The sequence below is a fragment of the Leuresthes tenuis genome, unplaced genomic scaffold (assembly GCF_036924035.1).
Source record: "Leuresthes tenuis unplaced genomic scaffold, fLeuTen1.0.hap1 SCAF_1, whole genome shotgun sequence".
In the NCBI taxonomy this organism is placed as follows: domain Eukaryota; kingdom Metazoa; phylum Chordata; class Actinopteri; order Atheriniformes; family Atherinopsidae; genus Leuresthes; species Leuresthes tenuis.
The window spans coordinates 19,747,443-19,773,319 of record NW_027325355.1 but is presented as its reverse complement, the minus strand read 5'-3'; the positions used below and the strand labels follow the sequence as shown (position 1 = coordinate 19,773,319).

Here is a 25,877-nt window from a genome sequence, read left to right as displayed (position 1 = left end):
AAAAACTCCAAAGTAAATGCAGTTAAAAAAAACAACACGATAGTGAGTCTGTGCAACCAAATAAGAACAAAATATAACTCTTTTAAATGCTGGACCTGGTTATCAGCTTATTGTGACCTAATTTTTTAACTAAATCTAAAATTGGATCCCACACAGGGCAGAACATCCTTCTCCATTGAGGGAGTTAGCAGTTTGCTGTGCACAAACAAAAACTCACTACCCCTCCATCTCGCACTCTCACCCATTAACCTTCCCCCGCCTCCCTGCACTCACTCTGGTCAGCGTGCCACTGTGAGTCCATGTGTAGCACGTTCTCTCTTGGGTGTTTTTCATACCTCTTTCTTCCTCTCCCGCCATGTGAAGAGTTGGGATCTGTGCTGGTTATTTTTCAACCAAATCTGCATGTTGGTGTGCAAGTAAGTTCTTTTATTTTGTTTTATTTTATTATTTACAATGTTTTTGGTATAAATGAGCAGTGTATGAAAGCTTGCATGTGTCCCTTGCAGAGGTTGTCTGTGTCAGTGCAGTTACTTCTTTTCTTTTCCTTTCCATCTTTGTCTAACTCTCGTTTTTTCGTGCATGTCTGCCAGTTTGTCTGTTCCCGTTCATTAGACTAATTCCTCCTTAAATGATCTATGATATGACCCTTCCCGTCACCCACCTCCCTTTTCACGTTCATCCTTCTTTTCTATGCAGCCTTGGACACAGCAACATGTTTAGGTGTGTGATGGATGTTTCCTTTGTTCTGTTTGAGGCATGGAGTGTTAAATTGGGCATGAGAAGAGTGTGTGAGAGAGGTGAGGCAGGGGGCTTCTAACCCTGGATCAGTCGCCTCAGCATGGATTATGATGTTTCCCATTTTGCGATGGACAATGTTCTCAGAATGCTGAAGCTAACATCTCTGGAGCAGCAACAGTTGGTGCCTAAACATTTGCATGAAAAAATTCCATTTTTTTCATGCAAATGTCCCTTATTACTCCCATTGACTAGTGGTCAATTTGTTCTTTTTTTTTTTTTAATAATAAACGCAATGTATCAAAGCTTGTTTTGGAGGGTGATAAAGAATAGATTCCATGAGAATAGTTCAACCATTTTATGCAGTAACCTTAATTTTAATGAATCTCAATCTTAAATTGCATTTTTTTTTCTTTGTGACTGCACTTTTAGTCTCTGCAGAACAGTAATCCAGTTTAAAGTACAGTTAAAGTTCATGTTCACTTATTGATCTATTGTAGAATACCAAACATTTCCAGTTGCTTGAAAAAATGTTGTCCATTTGCATTAAAGCAGAACTGTATCAAGACTGAAGTGACAGTTTGATCTCAGTCGTCACTGATCATTGTGTGTCTGAAACGGGAAGCATCAGTCATGTCGTGTCAGGTTGTTTGAAATGGTTTATTCTGTCCTGGTGTTCGGAGATGGTCCTAAATGTTCTTGATGCCTGCTTTTTGTCCACTGTCTGTTTTAGTATGTGAAGGAGTAGTTACTGCAGATTAGAGATGCGTGGGTCAGAGTACATTTTGGCAACTTCACTTTGTGTTGTAACAGATGTGTGAACTGTATGTGCCTTTTAAAGGAATGCTGTTTGATATGTGATGTCATGCATGAGATGACTTTTCTTTTTGTTTTCCCCAAAGAATTCACTTCACTTCAACAGCTGCATTGGGAATTATTTCTAAATGAACCATTCTGCACAAGAGTAAAATATATTTATTGTCATTTAAATTTTGCATCAATATAACCATTGGACTGAAACTAGCTTAGAAGCTGCACTAATCAGTATTTGCCAGCAGTTTGGGGGTAGCCATCAATCTAAATGAGTTAAAGGCCAAAGTAAAACTAACTTTTCATATTACATTGTGCACTATGACAACATAACGTTTGATAACACATTGCCATGACACTTCCTTTAACTGAAAAAACATAACTTGTTGATTTAGTGTCTTGGAGGTGATTAATTTCTGTTTGTTTGTTTTTTCTTGTACACAAATGCAAAAAAAAAAAAGAGAATAATTATTAGGCAAAAAAATCTGCATTCAAGGCATTCTGCCACTTCTAACTTCCCCTGTGGGAGATCATTGTATATTTAAGTATAGTGGAATGCACGGCACAGATTTGGTCTTTAACTTATTTGAAGGGTAAGATGACGCTGTGGTTATAAAATCCAGATTTTGTTAGAGCAGAGCGACAGTCTGGAAATCCCTATAGTGACCACATATTGACACAAAGTCTTCACTGGCTGCTTTTCAATCAGTTTCCAGCACTTGCAAAAGATGGAACTTTAGAGCATTAATCAATCTTGATTTCATATAATTCTTCTTGAACTAACATGTTTGCGTGACGGTTTTGGTCAGACGAAAATAATGATTTATTATGAAATATCCAACATTCAGCATTTAATTAGGGGAGTGTAAAACTGAAAAAAGATACTTTTATACCAATCAGTTACATCCACACAGATGCATTAATGTGCACTTGAATGGGTGGTAAAAATGGTTTTACATTTCCTTTCCCAGGTTTGAATGAAAATGAAAAGTATCCTGCCTCAAGATGCACCCATGTGATAATCTGATACAGCATAAACTACCAAAGTCCACCAAACTCATTTGATATTTCTCTGAATTTTTTAATTTTTTTAGACAGTTTTTAGGATTTAATCAGATGTCCCTTATTAATCCTCATTTTATGACCTTTCCATTTAACTTTTATTTCAGACAACCAATTGCACTTGGATGTATTTTTATCTGTTCTTGTGGACAATGTCTCTTTAAGCCAAAGTCGTAGATGCACTTGCACATTTAATGCACCACTAATATCTCTCAAAATCAGCGCTTATAATCTATGCCCACATTTAGATAGAATTATTTTTCCTTCTCATTTTGTTCTGGTTTCCATCAACTTCTGTGCAAGGTTTTTGGCACCATCTCACTAAAATGCTCAAATCCTTAATATAAAAAGATGAACTGTAGGATAGTGATTATAGCATTCACTCATACAGAAATAATGATCAGCACAATTTTAACTATTATCTCAACAACTGCTTAATGGGTAAGACTAAAATCTTCTTGGTTAGAAATGGGAAATAAATTTGCCTCATGTGCTTAAAATTCAACCGTCTCTGATTTCTATGTTGCTTGGAATGGACTAACAGACCATTCATTTTCAATAACGTCTACTGACAGACTGTTTTCTTTCATGCGGGATTGCGGTATTGACCGGGACAGATTGCTGCATTTGGTTAAACATCCTGATTGTGTCATTGATTTCAGAAATCAAAAGAAATTGCGTTCATGAGAAGAGGACTGATGGAGGAGCGCAGGGAGATGGGATGCGAAGTATCAGTGCAGCTGTGTGCCTCTTTAAGATTCCTGCTCTCTACCTCCTCTTGCCGGAGCCAAACCGGCATCATTAGGTTTGGCTCACTACCCGAGCGGCCATTGTTGGGACAGCCATGGCACGTTAGTGTGTCTTTTTAACTGTGGCTAAACTCAGTCTATTCACTTGTAAAAGAGAGCAGCCATTGGCAGATAGTTGGCAGGTTGCACAGAGAGGCCATTCACCCCGGTAGGAAGGAGCTGAGAACACTGCCTCGGAAATGGTCCTCTCTGAATATTTTGATGGAGAGACTTTGTGTGCCCTCTTAGAGTCGGTTTGCTTCAACAAATCTCCATGAACTGACTCCACTGGTGATTAATATTGCTACTCTTTATAGCTGAGGGCTTGCTTGCTGTAAAGTTGGAGCTGCAGGCAGGAAGAGAATTTTAGGAATCTCTTTTGGGTGTTTAGTAAGCTTTTTTTTTTTTTTTTTTTTTTTTTTTTTTTTTAATTTAAGATTGGAGTTTAGAATCCCAGGTTTTTGTGAGTAGAGAGGTGAGTGGGAGTTCAGTTTCCTTTCATGATATTTGGACTGAGTCCAAGGATTGGTGTAAACAAGAGGGTGATATACAAGGGTCAGATGCTGGACCCCCTCTTTTTTTATTTTTGATGCCTGGGAGGAACAAATTGCAGGGCTTCTGAATGAACAAATGATTACTTGTAATTATTTCCCCTGTCATACATCGCCTCACTAAAGAGGATTTGTCCGGATTTTAATGAAGCACACTTAACGTGTACACCAATGTCTCAGCATGCTCCTTCTGTAGCCTGCACATTACTTGTGGAAGCACTATAATGCATTTCCAAAGCTTTCTGGAAAAAAGTGCACCATTTGCAGTCATATTGCAAAATATATATAATTATCTATAATAGCTGTTTTGTAAGAAGAGAGAGAATAACAGACAGAGACGCTGCGCCTCCTCACTGTCAGTTGTCAAGCTCAGGCCACAAAAGAGGTTCATCCACGCCTTACTCTTCCCTTCATCAAATCAACTCTTTTATAAACAAGCAGCGGGTAGTTATCCAAGTGAGGGAGGGGGGTGAGGATGAAGAGGGTGGTTATAGCCATATGTACTTCTGCGTTTCTGAAAAAGTCACAACCCTGAGAAATGTAACTAAAAGCCAAACAAAATGATTTGCAAATAATCAAAACCACTAAAAGACAATACATTAGTTGTGGAAGCTATGAAATTTTGTTTTTTTTAATCCATATCCAACATGCAGATATTTTTCACCTGATTTTGACGAATTACAGATCAGACCTTTTCTGTAGAGGAACTGACATCTTTTAGCTTAAACTCCCCAAAGCTTGCACTTTTCAAAGCTTAGTCACTGGAAAAAATATATTTAAAAACTACTTTAATTTCCATTTAAATCACGATGTGTTTACTTTATGACATTTTTGAGCAACACTGTCCTTCCCTTGTGAAAATTGTGAAATTAGCCACAGCCACACCAAATTTGACCTTATCTGCGTGTCAAGTCTATTTCAGCTGATACCAACTGATATCATCGTGCATCCTTTCTCAGTTATAATCTGATCCAAGTATCTAAATGAATGTAATTAGAAAATATTTAGTTACATGTAGGGTTTAAATGATTTGTAAATCACGCATTATTAAAATTTTTTGGAATAAGGGATGGAAGAGAAATGCACCCTAATCTCTCTGAATTTAGCCATTCTCTTTTGTAGGGAGGTTTGAATCAAAGTCTTTACTCTGTCCAGACAGATAATGTGTCACAACATCTGTGTTCAGTTGCTGAACTAAAGGAAATACTCTGGAGGCAACAGCTTTAGAGTTCTTCTAAACTTCAGCAGCAGCAGGTAGGGGTTGTGAACTGATTAATTAGGTTGTAAAGCATGACAAATCTTTCTGAAAAGTCTTTTTTCATTATTTTCACATTTATTTCTATGACCAAAAAAGAATGTAATTACATAATCTGAGGGAGGAAAAAAGAAAAACTACTGTAGACCTAATGCAACGAATAATAATGAGCCATAATTTTCTAAATAGGCTCCAAGCAGGTGCTTAGAGGAGCCCTTAAAGGACTAAATTAAGATAATTAATGCCCACAATGGAGGAGAAAGCCTCAAGAGCGTAGCAGTGTTTTCAGGTAGCCATTTCCTTAGTTTGAAATGTACTTAGGAAATCGCTACTAACAGGAACGGTGAACTCAAAAGCGGAAATCTGGAAGACTTAGAAATCTCTCTAATCTTAATAATCGTGCAAATCAAAGCCTCAGTTTGACTATAAAACACCTCGAGGGAGATTTATCAGATACTGCAGTGGTGGTGCACTGTGTGTAATCACACTAAACTAACATGTTTTTTTTGTTTTTTTTTTAATGAAGTTAAAATACTTTTTTTTTTTTTTTTTTTTGCCACGATTAACAGACCTTTCAGAACACACCTCTCTAGGAGAAGGGTGCATCAGTTATGCTTTAGGCTTGTTTTGCAGCCAGCTGTATGGTGAGTGTTTCACTGGCAGATGAGGTGTCTATACATGGACACTGGTTTTAACAAGGAGATGAGCAGAGCTGATTCTGTGTTTACATTTGAGGAGATGATGGACAACAGACCCCTCTCTCAAGATGAAGATACCTTATAGTCTATATATGGTGATTACTTTGACCATCAAGACTTCTTACCAGGATCAGGAAAGGCTTGTTTGTTGTGTAAAGTGCATTTTCCATGTCGTAACTTATTCTGAGCCACACGGTTTCCTTCTGGTTGATGCAATAAATGCTCACATGCATGTTGCAGAATGATTTAGTGTAGACGGATTAATTGAGTTTTATGCGGTACGGCTCCCTGCAGCAGGTTTCTCGGTTAAAATCTTGTCAGGATTCCTCCAAGGTCACATGTTTGCTTCGTGTTACTGACCCCCCCCCCCCCAAATCCAAACACGCACAGATCACATGAATTGGGGACTGTATTTCTAATCTCCTCACAAGTTGTTATGGCTTTGTGGTGTTTTTCCTACACAGTCAGCGACACGAATGAATGAATGCTCTGACATGCTCGTGGCTACAGGGAGTCAGTGTTGCGCTTGTTGGGTTTCTGCTTTTACTTCCTACTTTTTATACTTTTAACGTTTAAAGTTGGTTTTCTATCAAATCCAGAAGAGCTGAATTATATTTGTTTCGGCTCATCCAAATAGACAAAATATTATGGCTGATCAGTCGAGCCATATTTGGAGGCGCTATAAAAAGGTCATCATCTTTCTCTTTTTTTTGTTATTGTAATAATTCATAGTTTTAATAATCAAACTGTCTACATCTGTGCTAGCATTTTAGTGAGTCAATGCTTAGGAGACAGTAATGCTGACAAGTGACCTCTCTTTGTCACATTGTAATGACCAGCACATCTGAAAATGCTGGCTTGTTTGGAACCTATTCTGTCATGTAGACGGTTGACAATGAGCATGCAGTCTTTCCTTTTATGTAAGACAGTGTGAGTGTCTGCATGCGTACATTGTCGAGCACCCCTAAGAATCAGACTGACGTCTGCTTCTTCCAGCCGTCATTGTACTGAATAGACAAATCCCAGAACATTAGGCCTCTCACTGGCCGGCCTTCACACGGTGAGAGGAGCATAGCCCCATAACAAAAGTGAGGCCAGTGGTGGAGGCTCTGTTCCTGTCGCTTCATTAAGCAGCAATGTAAGACCCAGCAGGTTGGAAAACTTCTGCTTCCATACACATTCTGTCCTCTCAGTGAGCAGTAGACAGGCAGGCATTCACTGCCTCTGTTCTCATTGCCCGTAGCAGCCACAAACGTACATCTGTCTGGATTTTCGAAAAGAGAAGACTCTCTTTTTAAACTTGTTAATTTCTCAGATCCAACAATTTAATTGTCAAAGCTATGCATCAGTCCAACATGTCTTCCCACACAACTGCTTGCAGCGCCCCATAAATCGCTCTCATGCCACAGGTATCTCTGTAATATCACTGCATATCTCAGCAGCTCCCCCTCACCTGCTGTTTCAGTGCTCACTTTCAAATGACCATTCAGCTGGCAGCTGAACACTCAAACAAAATGTCAAAAATAACTTCGAAAACAGTTCACAAAACTAGAAAAACAACACCCAGAAAAGAAACACCAAAAAGCTAACAAAAACAGTTTAACATTGTAACAAAAAATTAACTTTTTTAAATAAAATCACATTTCAAGAAACAGAAAACATTAAAAGACCTCTGAAAACACAACCAACAACATTTTAGAAAAAAAAAACAAAATAGAAAGCACAACTAAATGTTAGAAAACTCAACAAGTAAACTGAACAAACATTTTGATTTTGCAGAAAAGAGGAACGACTGTTAGTTGTGACTGAACAGAATCTAAAGCCCTTTTTCAGAAGGCCGCTGTAGCTTATGGTGTGCAAAAGGCATTCTCATTAATCCGCTGTCGTTCGTGTCAGTGTGTGAATTCAACAAGGCAGCCAATAACGCAGCCTCAGCTGAGTGACAGCAGTGTTCAGTCATGCCTTCAACAGACAGTGTGGGAGGGGCTTAAGTCACATGTGTTTATATATTCATCTAGTCTTCTGCATCTGTACTTTTGTGAAATGTTTTTCAGAATGTTGTTTTCTGTTCTTTTTGGGCAGTGATGTGATTTCTTGAGCAGCTTTGTGCAGATGTAAATAAACTGATTTTTATGCTGACACAAAACCCCATGTGTGGCTCACAGTTCAAAGTTCACGCCCTCTGTTTGGCTGTGAACTCATCCTCATCTCTGAATGGCTTCCCTCTGTCAGAAAGAGCTATGTTGATGGCACCCTCGGCTAGAGAGTTTGCTTTGGAGAGATTGGCTGCCCTGGCCTTTTGAGGTGAATTAGCCATGACAGAGTCCCGCTGACAGCAAGAGGCTGAACACTCGGAGCAGATAGACGGAGGCAGCAAGGGGACTATGGAAATGGTGGTCTGGCAACACTAATTTTGATGGATGGAGAGGGAGACAGAGATAAGGGAGGGTGTACCGGTGTAATTTTCAGTCTAACAGATATATTTTGAATTACAATTTAATAGATGACTGCTAACCAAACTGATTTGTTGATTCTGGTCATGTGCTTAGAGTGACAGATACTGCTTCTTCTCTGGCAGGTGATTCTAAGGACTTGAAAGAGGACTGAATGTGGTTGTAACTATGGTTGCGTCAGGGTGGGGGGCGTGGACCCTCTCCCCCTGTGGCCTGGTGCTGGTCATCTGTTGGTCTATGTGTCTGTCCCAGCAGCCACACATCAAACCAGAAGACTGCAGCAAAAAGGAACATCCTATTGCCTCCTACCAAGGTGAGCGCATCAACACCAGTCTGCTTGTCTTCTGTCACGCTACACCATAATGAAGGAGGTACATTTTTTAGTACATATTTTTTTCTCCGCTCATCTACAGTCACCAACCATATCAGTGCTCCAGGGGAAGCACACTTCCTCTTGTGACAAGGGGCTGGTGACAGCATAACTGGATGTAAATATATGCAAAAACACTCTTTCACTAATTCTTAGTGACACGTAGAAGACTGTGTAGCAAGGCTCATGATCGTTATAAAAAAAAAACCTATTCAGGTCATTTTGTCGTGAGTCGTGAGTGAGGCACCTGATCAATACTGGTATGCATTCTTGTGATGTTCTGATCATATTAAAACTTTTTTTTTTACTAGAATAAATATTCACTAAATGCCTTTATTACTAAAATGAATTACTAAAAGCCATGTGTATAACAACTTTCTACGCTGTTTACATTTTATCATATCACATTTAACACATGATTTTGGCACCACAACTCATTTTATTAGTCTTGTTTCCACAGTAATGAGGAAATATTATTATTATATATTATTATTTAATATTAGATACTTCTTAGTGTACGAGTTTTAAATATTTGTTCAGTTAGTGTCCACTGATTATGGGACACTTTGAGTTTAATACAAAGAGTATTTGTAATCTCACTCTTTATCCAGACAGCACTACAATATGTGTGTGTGTGTGTATATATATATATACATACAGTATATGTATATACACACGACGCCATGGTGTCCTCCTTCATTTAGCTGTCATTTTAGCTATTAGTACCAAACTATTTCTTATTCAACACATATTAGAGAAATCTACCTGTGTTGATTATGCAAAATAATGTTGCAATGATTAAAAGAATAGGTGTGAGACTACAACAAGGCATTCAGTCTGAGTCTGGAGGATCTTCTGCCATCACTAGCTAAATTGTGGTTCGTGGAAAAGGCCTCCAGAAATCCTGCTGTGATAATGACAAAGACCTTTTGTGCCAACTGAGGAACTTGAACTCCAGAGACATGAAGTTGTCGAGTTCATGAGATTCCATTTATGACAACAAAGATGCTTAAAGACGCTGGGCATTTTTGAAGGATGGGGCGTGCAGTCCTCAGAAAGTTAGCAGTGCTTGGCACTCGGAGATGACTCTACGGATGCTGAATGGTTGAATGTTAGCTTGAACTGGAAAGTGGATGACCACAACAGGAAACATTACAAAGAGGAAGAAGCATGAAAATAAAGCTCAGGAGGAAAACACAAACAATAAGTGCACTGAACATCCACACAGGATAACTTCAACCTTTTCCACAGCAGAGTAATGCTAATGAGCCAACAGAAACGCCAACACAAGCACTTAATTTGGAGTTACAACAGGTAGATGGGGTGGACACAATTAGGCAGCAGAACACATGGTGTTTGCTGGATGTTAACCACATTCATTTAAAATTTTGTGTGTATGAAATAAAGGGTGGATGAAACAGCTGTGCATCAGTACACTGATGACAGATATGCGTGTTTTCCAATGTAAGCAATTCAAGTGCATTGTCAAGTGGAGTCTAAATTTCCAACACCATGTTGTTAACTGAAGGGGTTAAAGACTGAGGAATTAGACCACGTCTGTTGCAGCAAAACAAACAAATAATTTCTCTGAGCTGCAGGATTAGTGTTTTGAACGGGAGCGCGTGCATGGATTGTCTGCATTTCGCAAAGTGCACAAAAGCTATTTGTGTTCAGCAGCTCTCTGAAAATCACTGCCGTTCAAGTGATGGCTTGTATTCATGTCTTACTGTTGCCCTCTATCAGATCTTCACAAAGTAGAACTGAAGAATGACACTTGCTTTAATTTCTAATAAGCCTGTTGACACAGTGGTTGCTCATAACCTTTCAAAGTGTTATTTCTCAAGTTCTGTGAGATCAATGGCGAAAAACTTTTTGAAAGTTTGAGCTCCAAGTTTAATGAAAGATAATAAAAGTCTGGTAGCATTTAAATCCACTCAGGTGGCATTAATCAACATCCCTCTGCTGCGTTTATACTGTGCATGAAGGCTTGTAATGGCACACAGTGAAAGTTAGAGATGTTTTGGATTTATGCTTCATAAGTCAGCAACACTCAGTCATATAATGATTTGTATTGAATTACATTGATTGTATGTTTCCAGTATAGCCTCATTAAACATTCTGTAGCTGTTTAGCAACTCATTGGAGTCAAGTCATTGGATGTCAGTTTCCAATCAAACTGAGCACCTGGTGACCCATGTATTTATAGTTATTCATATATTTGTCTCATTATCAAATGTGTGGAGCAAAATGTTAACATTAACACATCAGAACTACGTCTTGCACGACAGATGGCTCTTACCAACAGATAAACAACTATATGAACTATTACTTAAAAATGTCATTTCAGTTCTATCATTTTCAATATTTCTTCACATCTTGGTCATATCTACTTGAGGGAAGATCACCTGACTTCGTTTATGTTCTGCTCATCAATTTTGGAAACGAAATCAAGAAATTTGGTTGGTGTTAAAGCCTTGATGTCAGGCTGGTGTCAGACTCAGTGGTTAACGGGAGGCTGGGAAGCTGTCAAACTCAGAGATCAGGCAGTCAGATGAGATGTTGCAGAGATATGTGAGTAATCACTTAAAAATAGGAGCTTAACTGAGGCTGGAGCTGTGAGCAAGGTACCCTGTGGTGAAAAAAGATTTTATTTTCATTTTCTCACACTTGTCTCTCACGTTTCTTCCTCTCTCCCTCTCTTGATTTCTTTTCCACCCGCTCCTCCTCCTCATGCATCCTTCTGTTCCTCCTTTATCTTCAGCACTGAGGTCATGGGTGTCTGAGTTCTTCCATCCAGAAGTGAAGGATTTCTCGCAGCTGGCCATGGACCTGAGCAGAAACCAGCTCATTGTTGGAGCAAGGTGACCAATAACAGCCTATACTGCCAAGCAGACACAACTCAGACAACAGCCAGTCGTTGTCAGAATACAATTTGAATGTACAGTATATATAATTGGTACAATCCATCTACATTCAATTAATTTCTGCTGTCTGCAGTATGTCTCCTGTTTTACCTCTTTAACTGGAAGAATGTCTTTTACAGAAACTTCCTTTTCCGGCTGAGATTAAGCAACGTCTCCCTCATACAGGTAAGGTCATGGTAATGACCGGACTACAATGGTTTATCATGACAAAATAATAGCTGGTTTCATATACGTGTGTGTGTGTGTATGTGTGTATATATATATATATATATATATATATATATATATATCGAAATCATCATCCATGAAACGGGTGGAACAAAATGTCTTGACTCCTGCTGCCATTACATAAAAGCAAGCAAAATGTTGGGGGAAGTTTGTCGTCATTGCTTTCTGTTGAAAATTTGGAAGGAATATACAAAGTCCATGTGCGAGGAGGCTGTGACTGATAAATAGGTCAAACACAGTCCTGTAAGTCTTATTTGACACCAAAAGCATATTATTTTAGGACTCCCAACTAGATTTTATTTAACTTTGTTTTCCTTTTTAAAATTCTGGCTTTTTGTGCCAGTTTAGACAGACTTAGGCAACAAAACTCTAGGTTAGTTTTGTTTTAGTAAGCTTTCCTGTCTAATGTAAGCTGGGGAAAGAAGTCACTGAAGCCTAAAAATTGGCTTTTGGTTTTAAAAGGGATATTAACCCCGATCTTCTGAGTGAAGGGCTCATTTTATCTATTCAACCACCACTCCTTCCTCTCTATGAGGACTGCTACATCTCCATAAAGTAGAAACCACTTTGAGAAAATGTTTTACTGAAAAACACAGGCATCTATAATGAATAAACATTGATGCTTAGACTTTTATGAGCAGCAACATCTTATAAACAAAGTTTTCCTGGATGATGATATGAGACAGGAATAGAACCAGTGGCCGGATGAGGAGTGGGAAAAGTGGACGTTACAAAGGGAATGGACCTGAAGGAGTAACCAGACCTATTCCAAGTTAACCAGACAGAATGACGGGGAACATATCTTCCTTTCTGAACTTCAGATCAATTTTGATCAAAATTACTGACTTTGGTCCCATTTACTTTAAAAAAAAAAAAAAATTTGTTAAAAGTCAAGATACTGTAAGAATACTAATTTCTGTCCATTTAATATGAAGCTGTAGCCAGCAAACAGACATAGCTTTGTAAAAAGCACAATTTTTATATTACTGCATGTTTTGTTAATTGTAATTACAAAATATTCTGTTAATAATCCCAAATGTATTTCTCTCAGGCAACAGAATGGGCACCTGATGAAGACACAAAGCGTTCATGTCAGAGCAAAGGCAAATCTGAGGTAGCGTCACAAAATCAGATCAACTTCGTCGTTGGTCATATTTTAGTGACATGAGTTGTGTTTTTCTGCAGGACGAATGTCAGAATTATATCCGGGTTTTGCTGATAAGTGGGAGGACGCTCTTCACATGTGGGACCAACGCTTTTACACCTGTGTGCATGACCAGGCAGGTTGGTACCCTACTTTGTCACGACAGGTTACCATCTCCCAGTGTTACCTGTTGTTTTCATGTGAAACTGAAAATGTTTGTCAGATCATTTTACTGACTGTCAAAAAAGTTCTTGATGAAGATGAAATCTTTTGAAATAAAGTGAATGAAATGTTAAATACGTTTTATTCTCTCTGTCAGATTTCTAACATCAGTCAGGTGTTGGACACAGTGAACGGTGTAGCCCGATGTCCCTACGACCCGCGCCACAACTCCACTGCCATGGTGACGGGGAAGGGTGAATTGTATGCCGCCACGGTGATTGATTTCTCCGGACGTGACCCGGTTATATACAGGAGCCTGGGGAATATGCCACCACTGCGCTCCGCCCAGTACAACTCCAAGTGGCTCAATGGTTAATAAAGCACCACAGCAGTTTTGCTTCCCTTCAGCTTTGTTTTAACCCATGTCTTTGAGACTAGTTTCTATTTTTTACTCTCGACTCTCCGGCCTTCCAGAGCCTCATTTCGTGTCTGCTTACGAGATTGGCCGGTTTGCCTACTTCTTCCTGAGAGAAACAGCTGTTGAAAACGATTGCGGTAAGATGGTGTTCTCTCGGGTGGCGCGGGTCTGTAAGAACGACGTAGGTGGACGCTTTCTTTTGGAAGACACCTGGACCACCTTCATGAAGGCCCGCCTCAACTGCTCACGCTCAGGAGAGATCCCCTTTTACTTCAACGAGCTGCAGAGCACCTTCTACTTACCAGAGCAAGACCTGATTTACGGCATCTTCACCACTAATGTGTGAGTACTGCTCATTCTCAGGATTTTTAAAGGAGGATTTTACTTTGTGTCAAAATTAGTTTACAAATCAAGGCGTACTCAGTGAAAATCTCAGTTAATGATTTTAAATAGATCAGAATATTTATAGACGATATATCAGATATCAGTAGAGATTTATTGTGTAAGTGGGTGGGCAGGAATGACTTTTTGTTATGTTCTGGTCCTTTTTGCAGAAGAGCTGAAGTAGCCTGACTGACTTACAATTATTCAATATTATTTTGACATTTAGGGGAATGTTTTAACTGAGCTACACCTGAAGACTGTAAACATTTCTCTTCCTTGTTTTCCCTCTCACTGAATTGCCAAGATTTCGCCGTGATTAATATCTCTCCCTCCTCCAGGAACAGCATCTCTGCTTCTGCTGTCTGCGCCTTCAATCTGAGCTCTGTCACCTTGGCTTTCAATGGACCCTTTCGCTACCAGGAGAACCCCCGCACTGCTTGGCTCTCAACCCCAAACCCTTTACCCAATTTTCAGGTAATTCACTTATGAAAACAAACAGAAAGATTTTAAAGTAGTACATCTCATTCAGTCCAACTGCTGTACTATCTGGTGTTTTTGTCATCTGGAAAGCATGTACAATACTTGAAATGCATCTAGGGAAACTATTAAACAATTTAAGACTATTTAACTATTTTAAAAACAGGATTTCCTTTTATTTCCTGTAATTCTTGATTGTTGACTCTTGACTATCCAAGGCTCTTCATTACTGCAGTGTGTTGTATTCAAATTCAAAACACACAATCGAGGTTCAACATACATTATCATAGTCTTCTGCCTGTCAGCTCGCTCAATGCAGAAATTTTGGCCCGATCAGAAAACAAGAGGGCAGCCCACTGGTGTAGCAGCAGTGACAACAATTGTGAAGCCACGACTGAATACGAGGGTGTAAACAATTCATTAAATGTCGACAGAGGTTCTAGTTTACCCTCCCAGGATGAAGGTGTATTCATCTGTAAAGGCATCCCACTGGACTGCTTTGAAAAAGTCTACAAATGAAATACCTGACTGGTCCCTCCTTTTTAACTTTTCAGTGCGGCACACTGGAGGAGGATGGCCCTGGGGGAAACCTGACCGAGAGAAACCTCCAAGATGCCCAGCGACTCTTCCTCATGAGCGACGTGGTCCAACCGGTCACCATCAACCCCCTGCTCACCCAGGACAACGTGCGCTTTTCCAAACTGGTGGTGGACATCGTGCAGGGCCGAGACGCTCTCTACCATGTCATGTACATCGGCACTGGTGAACAAGGGGGCAATCGAATGAAATAAGCACTATTTAACTTTTAAATCAGGGTGTTCATTCTTTCAAGCTAATCTACCAACAAGTGTGCTTCCCTGCTTTTCTTCTTGTCCCATCAGAATATGGCACCATTCTGAAGGCTCTTGCCACAACCAATAAAAGCCTTCACGGTTGCTACCTGGAGGAGCTCAGAATTCTCCCTGAGGGGCAAATGGGACCAATAAAGAGTCTGCAAATCCTTCACAATGACAGATCTCTGTATGTGGGGCTCAATGACCGATTGGTGAAGATACCGTTAGAGCGCTGCTCCAACTATCCATCCGAGAGGTGAGAGAATACAGCCATGAAACTAAAGGAGTCAGGATTAACTTAAGGCAGATCTGTATGCTGTAAAGCAAATTAAAAAGCTGTCAGGTTTATGTAAAAAAGTGTATGGTTTTTGGTGTTGTGCTAATTTATTGTCTCAACTTAAAAGTACTAAACTGATTAATTAATTCAGTGCCATTAAACACGTGTGGGTGTCCAAGTCTAAAAGGATTATGTTAAAAGCCTTGTTTATTTTCACTTGCAAAGAGGCTGCTTTTGAACTGTCAGGCTATTGTTTGGTACAGCTCAAAGCAAACATTACATAATGGATTTGTTAATAACGCACTTCCAGAACAGATATTTTATGATTAACTGAACTTTGGGTTTTTAAAGTCATGCCCAGTAGCAGCTCTTTCAGGTTCTTCGATATAGAGACAACTCAACTGCTGGCCATAGCACAGAAACATGTACAGACTACTAGTTGAATATAACTATGTCTCAAATCCACTGCTCCTATCTTTTTGTGACATTAGTGACTGCATGGAGGCTCGGGACCCTTACTGTGGTTGGGATCACAAACAGAAGCGCTGCACCACCATCGAGGAGAGCTCCGACATGAGCCAATGGGTCCAAAACATCACTGAATGCCCAGTAAGAGCAAGCTGTATGTAGTACACTAATATTTGTGCTTATAAACAGATGCATTAGAATCACATACCCTCTCAAATTCTCTCTGAAGGTGAGAAACTTAACTCAGGATGGTGGTTTTGGTCCTTGGGCACCTTGGCAGCCTTGTAACCATGACGATGGCGAGGGCTTTTTTAGCAGCTGCATGTGCCGATCCCGCTCGTGCGACGGACCAGTGCCCAGATGCGGAGGGGTCGACTGCAAAGGGCCGACCATCCAAGTGGCAAACTGTTCCAGGTACATTTCTTTTTATGCAGATATTCAGAATCACTCTGTTCATCTAAAATCAACCCGAGCAAACTGAGTAATTAACCTAAGCTGCTGATTCTCAGTCTTTCATAGCAGTGCAAAACGACGTCCTGTAAGTCTTCAAAGTGGTATATCAGTACAACTCATCAATTCTTATCAAAGAACTTCATTAAGTGAGTGCCAAAGATTCATAGACGATTGCAACTGAACGAATGGCGCCTGTATAATCAGACCTAAATATTACATAATTAACTCATTAATGTTGGGGAAGTTGGACAGGGAGTTAGATAGTTCATAAAACAAAAGTCACACAGCAACTTTACTGGTATTGAAATGCTGCTGGATCCTCGCGTATGCCTGCATAACATGGCATTTGTTTCCTGTCCGCTTCCCAGGAATGGTGGCTGGACTCCCTGGTCTTCCTGGAGCCAGTGCAGCAGCAGTTGTGGCATCGGATTTGAGGTGAGGCAGCGGTCCTGCAACAACCCCGCACCTCGCCACGGAGGTCGAATCTGCGTCGGCCAGGGTCGGGAGGAGAGGTGAGGAGGAATGAGTTGCCACAAAGAGGGGAATGTTATCAAAGCATTTGTGAGAAGAGTCATGACTTGTTTTTCTGCTTCCAGGCTGTGCAATGAGAAAAAGCCGTGTCCTCTGCCTGTGCTGTGGACAGCGTGGGGCCCCTGGGCTCACTGCAGTGCTGAATGTGGAGGGGGGGTCCACTCAAGGACTAGAACCTGTGAGAATGGGAACAGCTGTCCGGGATGTGCAACGGTATTGTAATAGCTTTATTAAAGAACATCATATCAGTCTGTAAGCCATTTAAAGCATGGGTGGAAAATGTACCTGGAAGAACTAGCTGAAAAGTCAGCTGGTTAAGATGATTCCTGCCCACCTACATGAATGAGAGATAAGACACATTTCTGATAAATTCTTTGGTTTACATTAACGTTAGTCAAGTACAGAGTTAGTGGAGCTTTGAAAAATGTTGTAGTGCAGTACTTGTGCATATATGATTTATACATATAGTGCCAATGCATTTTATATTACTTAGAATTGTATAGAGACATTTGCAAATCATTGTAATTTGGATATTTACATTTTACACAGCGCCTCAACTTTTTTGGAATTGGGGTTGTTGTACCGCAAGTTCGTGCTGTACTCTCTTTTTGTTTATTTATCTCGTTTGATTAATCTTTTTTTTTTTTAGATATTTTTAAAAAATGTGCCTAAATCTTCTATTCTTTGTCCAATTAATCTGATAATAATAAAGCCCCTGATAAGATCTGGTTTTCTTATGATACATTAGATCAAATCTAATTTACAGAGGGGAAAAAAAGCCCTGCCACTTATCTCCATTGGTCTGTGCAGGGTGTGTTACTTGTAGGGTGTGTCATACAATTTACCAAACAGATAAGCCTGAAGTGCTGCTACTGAAAACTTCCCTTTACTGTGAATTTTGTTCTGTTCTCCAACTGGAAAATCCAAAGCAGCCATTAAAGACAGAAAATAGTTCCTTAATTAAGCTATTTCAGAAATATTTTTCTTGTATTTGTTGTTTGGCTTGGTGTATAAGGCTACCCTGCCTCTGCAAGTTGTTTATACAAAATCTTCGAGGTGATGATGAGCTCCCTCAATCCTGTTTTTACAGGAGTACAAGGCCTGTAACCTGGAGGCTTGCCCAGAAGTTCGCCGCAACACCCCCTGGACCCCCTGGCTGCCAGTCAATGTCAGTCAGGATGGTTCAAGGCAAGAGCAGAGGTTCAGGTACACCTGCCGAGCGCTGCTGCATGATCCCCAGCAGCTCCAGCTGAGCAAGAAGAAGCTGGAGACCCGGTTCTGTCCCAGCTCTGGATCTTGCCAGACTGACAGTGAGTACTGGTTATGAGTTGGAACAAAGGTGATGGGGCATTGTTCATCTGCAGTTTTGCGACTGCTCTCAAGTCCTCAGATACAAAATTGAAAATCTGAATGAGATGTGTCTACTTGCCTTGTTTGGAAGCCTGGGGAGGTACTCCTGATTCATATGTAAATAATTTGTGATTGTGGGTGCCTGAGTAACTGTGTCTGTTTATTTGGGTGCTGAGGGAAATCTGCTTAGTTATTCAGCTTGACCCACTGCACATCTTGCTAATTAATGTTTCATAACACTCTCCCAGCTACAAAAAAAAACAACAAAAAAAAGGTTTTATTTGTATTTCCAGCTCAGGTTGAAGATTTAGTGAAGCCTAGTGGCCGGAGTCTGCCTACGCTGCAAGGTGCCCAATGGGGATCCTGGGAAACGTGGTCCAGCTGTTCCCAGCAGTGTTCCAGAGGTTTTCGAACACGTAAACGTAGCTGCTCTACGCCAGAGGGCCGGACCAACCCGGGCGCCTGTGTAGGATCCCCGGTGGAGTATCAGGACTGCAACACGCACCCCTGCCCAGGTAAAAAAGATGTTCCTACTTAGTGTAGCTAGAATTGTACAATACTTTACAATGAATGCATTGCAGTGAGTGGAGCCTGGTCTTGCTGGTCCTCCTGGTCCCAGTGCTCATCCAGCTGTGGAGGCGGGCACTACCAGCGGACTCGGACATGCAGCAGCCCGCCCCCTGCAAATGGAGGAGACATCTGTATAGGCCTGCATACTGAAGAGGCCCTCTGTAACATACACGCCTGTGAAGGTATGAAAGCACATGGAAAGTATGGAAGGATTTCTTTGTAGAAGCAGATGACAAGTGGCCCACAGTCGGACCCAGATCAATGAACTCAGACTTTCTTTTCTCAAAGTTTGATTTTAAAAAGTGTATAATTATACTATGAAATTTTGAATTATGTTCCCATTAGTGTTTTACACTGAACTCTATAATATGCAGCTTAATATGTCACCTTGCTGCATGAAGGCCTGTTTTACAAAGAGAACTATAATGTAAAAAGGATTAAAGTTTCCCTATATTCCAAAATGCATGAAATGTCTTTCATCAGCATTTTCAATTTTCTTTAGATTTTCTTAAGAATATTCCTCAAGCCTAAATATAGACCAACGCATATTCATATGCAGATGCTCTGCCTTACAAATATTCCCACTTATCTTCGTATTGAAACATCTAATGAAATCATAACTGCCGTTTAGAAATGTAATTTGTCATGATTGTTACACCATAAATACATTCAACAGATTCAGTCTGTCTCCATAGAATAAATAACAGTGCTTACATGGACTGTGATGAGAATTCTCCACACAGTGAGCGTATAAACCAATATTTGCACCGAGAAGGCAAACAATGTGGCCGTTGAAGCTTAATCTAGCTCGCGTGTTTTGAAAGTCAGAAAATTAAAATTTAATTTTACCAGGTCATGGATGAAGGCTACAATTTTATCCTTAACTCTTTACCTGTTTTGTTCACTAAATAAGATAACCTGGGCAGACACACAAGGAGAACTGTGTTCGATTGTTAGCTGATGATTGAAATTGAATCTGAAATTCAGCCACTTTAAATACTGAAGATATACATTTATGTTGAACTTGGATAGACACATTTATCGATCTCAGATCGGAAGACAAATCTGTGTTTGTGCCTCGGTGTGGCGTAAAAAAAACGTATCTGCTTCTTGGATGTAAAGATTTCCCATAAAACATTGCCACATCTTTCATTCTTTTCATTCAGGTTGGAGTGAATGGACAGACTGGGGGGGTTGTGACGAGGAGGGCCTGCAGCATCGCACTCGTCGTTGTGGTGAGGATCAGGAGCCTGAAGTCAGCCTCTGTCATGGCAATGTCACTCAGTCCAGACCATGCCAGCCCCACGAGGTGCCAGGTAAACTCATGCTTTCACTGGTAAACTGCTGGACAGCGTTGTGTAGTAAATTGCAGCAGACAGATCCTGATATAAGCTGCAGAAACGCTCACAAAAGTGTAATCTGACTTAATAAACACTGACTTGTTCACTGTGCATTCATGGAAATTAAAAAGACCAATTAACGGAGGTGTCGGCAGTGCACCTCCCTCAAAAACTAGGAGAGAAATCAACTGCTTCTGTCATTCTTGTTGTTTGATCTTTTATATATATATATATTTCTTGTCTCTGATTTTTCTCCAGTCATTTTACCCGGACAAGAGGACCAGAGCTGTGGAAGTGAGTGAAAATGGGTGCTTTTGTTCACTCTGCCCAAATAATGGTACATTGTTCCCAGTGCTGTCTGTCTCACACAATGTCTTCTTGATTTAACTCCAGCCTCTAACTTACTCTACTGTTGAATGCTCACAAAGTTATTCTGTTGATTTGTATTTAACAGAGCCATTCTGACTTTTGCCCCATGTCGCAGAGGGCTGACTAAAATGAGTTCATTTTTGGTCTTTTGAGAAAGTTTAAATGCAGGCAAAAGGTGACATCAGTGATGGAAGTTTATTCTCTCCTGTCCCGTGTACAGTGCAGCTGATGTTCATGTACATACATACTAGAGCAGTGTGGATCTTGTCCAAAAGCAGCCAAAACTCACTCCTTTTAGAGCATTCGGGATTACTGTTTACTGTGGACATTCAAGTGTCAAAATGGGATGTTATTGTGGTTATCTCAGAGTGTCCAGAGGCTGAACTAGCTTTGGGCTGTTGTGACCATCAGCTATTTATGATCCTCATATGATTTGGTGATTGTAAGAACTAAAATACATTCTTTCTACACTGACACACTATTTTTTACAGTTCATATGCAGTTGTTCTCATGACAGCTAGAAACCACATCCTCTTTATCATAGGTTTGTGTGGACATCCACATACCCATTAATTTGCTGTGAACACTAAGAGAGAAAACGCAGCAAAATTTCAAGAAACCGAGCTAAGTGTCACTTTCCAGAGATGACAGGAAATACAGTTCGTGCTTGTTGTTGTACAAAACTCCACATTTATCGTTTCTGCTGTGTGCCACTCTCACCTGTCCCACTCCAGCTGCTTTCCTTGAGCTGTGCTAGTCACTGCCTACTATGTGCTGCAACGCAAAGTGCAAGAAACAAGTCCAATTTCTTTAACTAAAAGACTTGGACTCTTTAAATCTGGACTGGATTATCCTGCAGAGGAAACTCATTCTTTAGTTTGTGATTTGTGAATGAACAAAACATTTTTTTCAAAGAGTCCGTGGTATCTGTTGGATAATCTAGTCCATATTTGTCTGGTGTGTGTTTAGTGTTTTTTTTTTTTTTACTGGATCTGGTCTGAAGTAGTTCATATGCATATTCTTTTTTTTTCACAACAAGAATAAATAAATCTCACAAATCACAAACTGTGTTTTAAAGACTTTATACTATCTGTTGGAAAATACAATCCATATATGAGCAGTCTGGACCTTTTCTAAGGTTTCTATAGATCTTAAAAAAAAAATTAAAAATGTCCCTTTTCTGCCCTCCTTCTCAAACTTTGATCTTTTGAGATGACAACGTTACAGGAAGATAGCTTGATTATTGTGCTGTAGCATGCTCAAAGAAAGCTTTAAAGGGACTGAAGAGGGTGGTTCACACCAAAAACTGCAAATGACATCAATGTTCATGTAGTGACCTCAATCTCCTGAAAGCGTTTATTTTTATTTTTTTATCTTCGTAGAAAAGTATGATCTCATCTTATCTTCTTACAGACCTTTAACCTACATTTCTTTGTCTCAGTGGTTTACAATGATGCATTTCTTCTTTTAGCCTTTACTTTATTCCAGCTGGTAGCTGTGGGCTCAGCCAGCTTTTTTGCTGCAGCCCTCCTGTCAGGGTTGGCTTATTCATACTGCCACCACCTGAAGCGACCATCAGCGGAGTCAGCGGTGATCCACCCCAGCACACCCAACCACCTCACATACAACAAGCCGGGCAAGGCCACGCCAAAGAATGAGAAGTACATCCCCATGGAGTTTAAGGTGGGCTAGTGCAGTACTTCTATCATTTTTCTTTGTCCATGTTTTATTCTTTAAACATTTAACCATTCTGCAGACGCTAAACAAGAACAACCTTCACGTGAACGACGAGACGTGCAACCATTTCTCCTCACCTCTGCCGTCCAGCAACATGTTCACCACCACCTACTACCCTCCCTGTGTGAGCAAGTATGACTTCCATCCTGAGTCCCCCTGCAGGACCTACATGCACAGCTGAGAGGAGGCGGGGCTCCAACACCAAACTGGGCCTTGGTATTCACTTTCATGAAACGTTTCCTCGTTCTGCAAAATGGAGAAGGCTTTTAAAAATAGTCTGAAAGTAAACACCAAAATCATTCTTGTTTTCCAGTCAAATTTCCTGGTTGGTCAGCGTGAATTCTCAATAGCTCAGTTAGCCCAAGGCTCACTTTACTTGCTTAGGTCATCTAAATTTTTGCTTACCAGCAAAAACAAAAATTGCTTTTTAAAAAATCAGCAGCAACATCTGTTTGTTTTTAGGAAACTTGATTTTAATGCTACATAATCCACACACCTCAAAGCAAACAGTCGAACAAGTACTTTCCAGGTATGTTTAGCAATTCAAAGTAATGTGCCTGGCCACAATATGGGCAGTTTTTCTTTAAGGAGCTGCTAAGTCGTGCAAACAGGTTTTAGTTTTTAGAGCACTGGCATTTAAAATGTCACTGCACTGAAGAAAAATGTTCATCAACAAAAATCCCCACAGTCTGAGTCTGGAAGTGGAATATTCTACGAATCAGGTGACAGATTAACGAGAAAGAAATTGAATTTACTGTATGTGAGCCTAAAGATCTAGTTGCTTGTTTATTTTGAAGCAGAGGAGGAAGATACTGGTTTATTGGTTGCACAGACAACAAGTCAATCATCATTATGGAGGTGTGTGTGGTCATCTGTGGGCGAGCCACAAAGAGAAAGAGTGCAGCAGCCTTTACCTCCCCAAGGAGGACTCCTTTTTTAATTCAGCACCTAGGCGTACCCTGACTCTTTCTTCGCCCCCCCCTGAGGTAATCTGCCTGTGCTCAGGACAGTGTGAAAGCAGGACTCAAACCGCCAGGGCTCAAATGAGACCGGGGACATTGTACATACCTGGATTGACCGCATTTAGTGGAAAACCAGACACCAGTTATTGGGACTTTATACATTTTTGGCCAGTAAGTTCAGAAAACTCATTGATCTTGTAGCGTGTTCTTCAGGCTTCTTGGGTACCGGCTTGGATGCATAAGAAACACACACACACACACACACACACACACTGAATGGAATGAAGAGATGAATGAATCTATGGCATACTTGCTTTAAAGCTCACGTTAAGCTCACAAAAAAAAAAAAATCACTGAAGGCCATTTTTGGCACGTCTCACTATGTACTGTATATTGTTAAAGATGTTTGCTGAATTTTCTATGAGCAGATTGAAGTGATTATTTTAGGGGTGTTCACAGATGACACTGTGAGTATCTCTAGCTGCTGAAACGTGTTCAAAATTTATAAACATCTGGGGCACTCGCTACAACTAACATCACAAAAATCACCAAATTCAATCCAATCATATGTGTACTGTATATTTTAGTCATTTAATCCAGACTTTCAGTATCTAACAGCAACAACAATGGCTGCCCAGAAGCTGGAAATGTCAACGCCTTTGATTTGTAGAAGGTGTTCCATACCAATGACATTCATTTAATCTTTGTCTTTTTAGATCAAATGTGCTGAACATTTGTTTTTCTATTAAAAAAGCATGCTGTTTTATTTCCTCAAACAATCAAATATTGAAATGAATGAATGCTATTTTGGTCACTCTACGTTTCATACCAGAGCCCAAGAACATGCAAGTGTGATACTCAAAATTCCACATAAATGTTGTCAAACGTTTTAAAGTTGTCTGTGTTTGCTGTCTCCTGGGTGGAGCATTTCATTATCGTGAGAACATCACAGGTGCCTGTAGAAAAACTGTATCTTTTACATCTGTCACCTGCTTCAACATGTGATATGCTCCCTAAACTCTGACGTATTTTTAAAACGATTTTCAAACCGTTGCCTGTTTTCTGATAAACTGATAAGCCAGTTATTACATTTTCCTTTATTTTTGGAAACATACTCCCACAGTTGCAAGTTTATCTGAGGCACCGAGTTGAAACTAATGCAGTCTAATGGTGTGGCAGTCCTGCCTGTCGTGAAGCTTGTGGTGCTGTTTAATTATTTTGACCACCGTCATGCTTTAATTCAGTGGGGTTTAGCAGCACCAGCAGAACATCACATCTCCCAAACAATAAAAGCGTCTTAAAAGGAGAAGCTGTTGCAGGACTTTTGTATTAGTGTGCATTAATTTTGGCAAGGTGTAGCTAATAAACTGAAAACAAACTGTACTGAGTATGGACAAAGTTTGTTTTTGCACTTTCAGCTGACATGCTGCAGAATGACCGAAAGGTCGTTAATTCAAACGAATGAACTGGAAAGTGTACCGTTTGAACATGGGTTTTGTTTTATCTTTAGTGCCAAATAATGTTGTTCTTTGTCAGTAATCTTTCCTAAATTTCTAAGAAATGATGGAGTATCCCAAGAACAAAGCAAAACTACAAGTTGTGCTGTTGGAAAAAGTCCAATATTGTGGACAATTTAGGCCACGGCCCACAATTTTAAGATGTATTTGATGGGTAGTAGCAAAAAGACCATTGTTCTACAAACAAAACTAAACGCAGTTGGAAAATTTTGGGATTTTACAGTATATTTATTTATGGAAAAAAAATCTGCCAATATTCCAGAACAATTTGTTGATATTTAGTTATTTTTAAACATTGTGGAGCACCAGGAAATTTAGCTGAGCTGTTTCCCACCATTTTCCTGCGTCATGTAGCATAAAACGAACAACTCTGATGTAAATACCAGTTTCTGTTTATGTTGGGGCTCTTGCATACAAATACTGCATGCTCTGACACTCATGAATATATAGTTCATGCTTTTGTAAACTGTACAAATATGGTTTGTTTGTATGTATTTGGCCAAGAAATTTAATGTATTCACAGGGGGCATCTCACCCCGCGTGGAGCAGGAAACATCGTTTGGTGCAATTTGCTCCTCATTGAATACAATAAATCCTAGTTTGTCCAAGGATCTCTGAATGAGCCTTTGTCTTGCTCCCAAAAACAACACTTGCTTGATGTGAATTTGACTGAACACTGTCTTTTGGACACTGTAAACTTTTGGTACTCTATATTTTTGTATAATGTGCACTGTAAAAAATAATCAAGATGAATAAATCAGTTTTGATGCCAATACTTTGGTTACTCTTTGTAGAAGCTTGCTATATATATATATATATATATATATATATATATATATATATATATATATATATATATATATATATATATATATATACTTATACTTAAACCCTTGAGATTAGCTGTTGAACTGCAAACATTTGGCTGCTGATCAATGTTCTGTTTCTGTTCAAATCCAATGGTTGAAGGATCAGCTAATTGGTCGAGCTGCTAATGAAAATCAAAACTGC

General features: G+C 39.9%; 1 protein-coding gene across 1 annotated transcript; it reads left to right on the top strand.

The window, feature by feature from the left end:
- The first annotated feature begins 327 nt into the window (after nt 1-327).
- On the top strand, nt 328-25,639 carry LOC140316830 (semaphorin-5B-like). The gene is made up of 22 exons (XM_072394866.1): nt 328-416; nt 8,478-8,665; nt 11,484-11,583; nt 11,766-11,811; nt 12,926-12,988; nt 13,060-13,158; nt 13,338-13,551; nt 13,655-13,940; nt 14,321-14,456; nt 15,014-15,221; nt 15,341-15,548; nt 16,061-16,178; nt 16,267-16,451; nt 16,859-17,002; nt 17,087-17,234; nt 18,112-18,331; nt 18,665-18,886; nt 18,953-19,123; nt 20,108-20,257; nt 20,540-20,575; nt 22,122-22,333; nt 22,407-25,639. Exons 2-22 carry the CDS (start codon nt 8,521-8,523, stop codon nt 22,566-22,568), a joined length of 3,273 nt encoding a protein of 1,090 aa, XP_072250967.1. The 5' UTR covers nt 328-416; nt 8,478-8,520; the 3' UTR covers nt 22,569-25,639.
- Nucleotides 25,640-25,877: the final 238 nt, after the last annotated feature.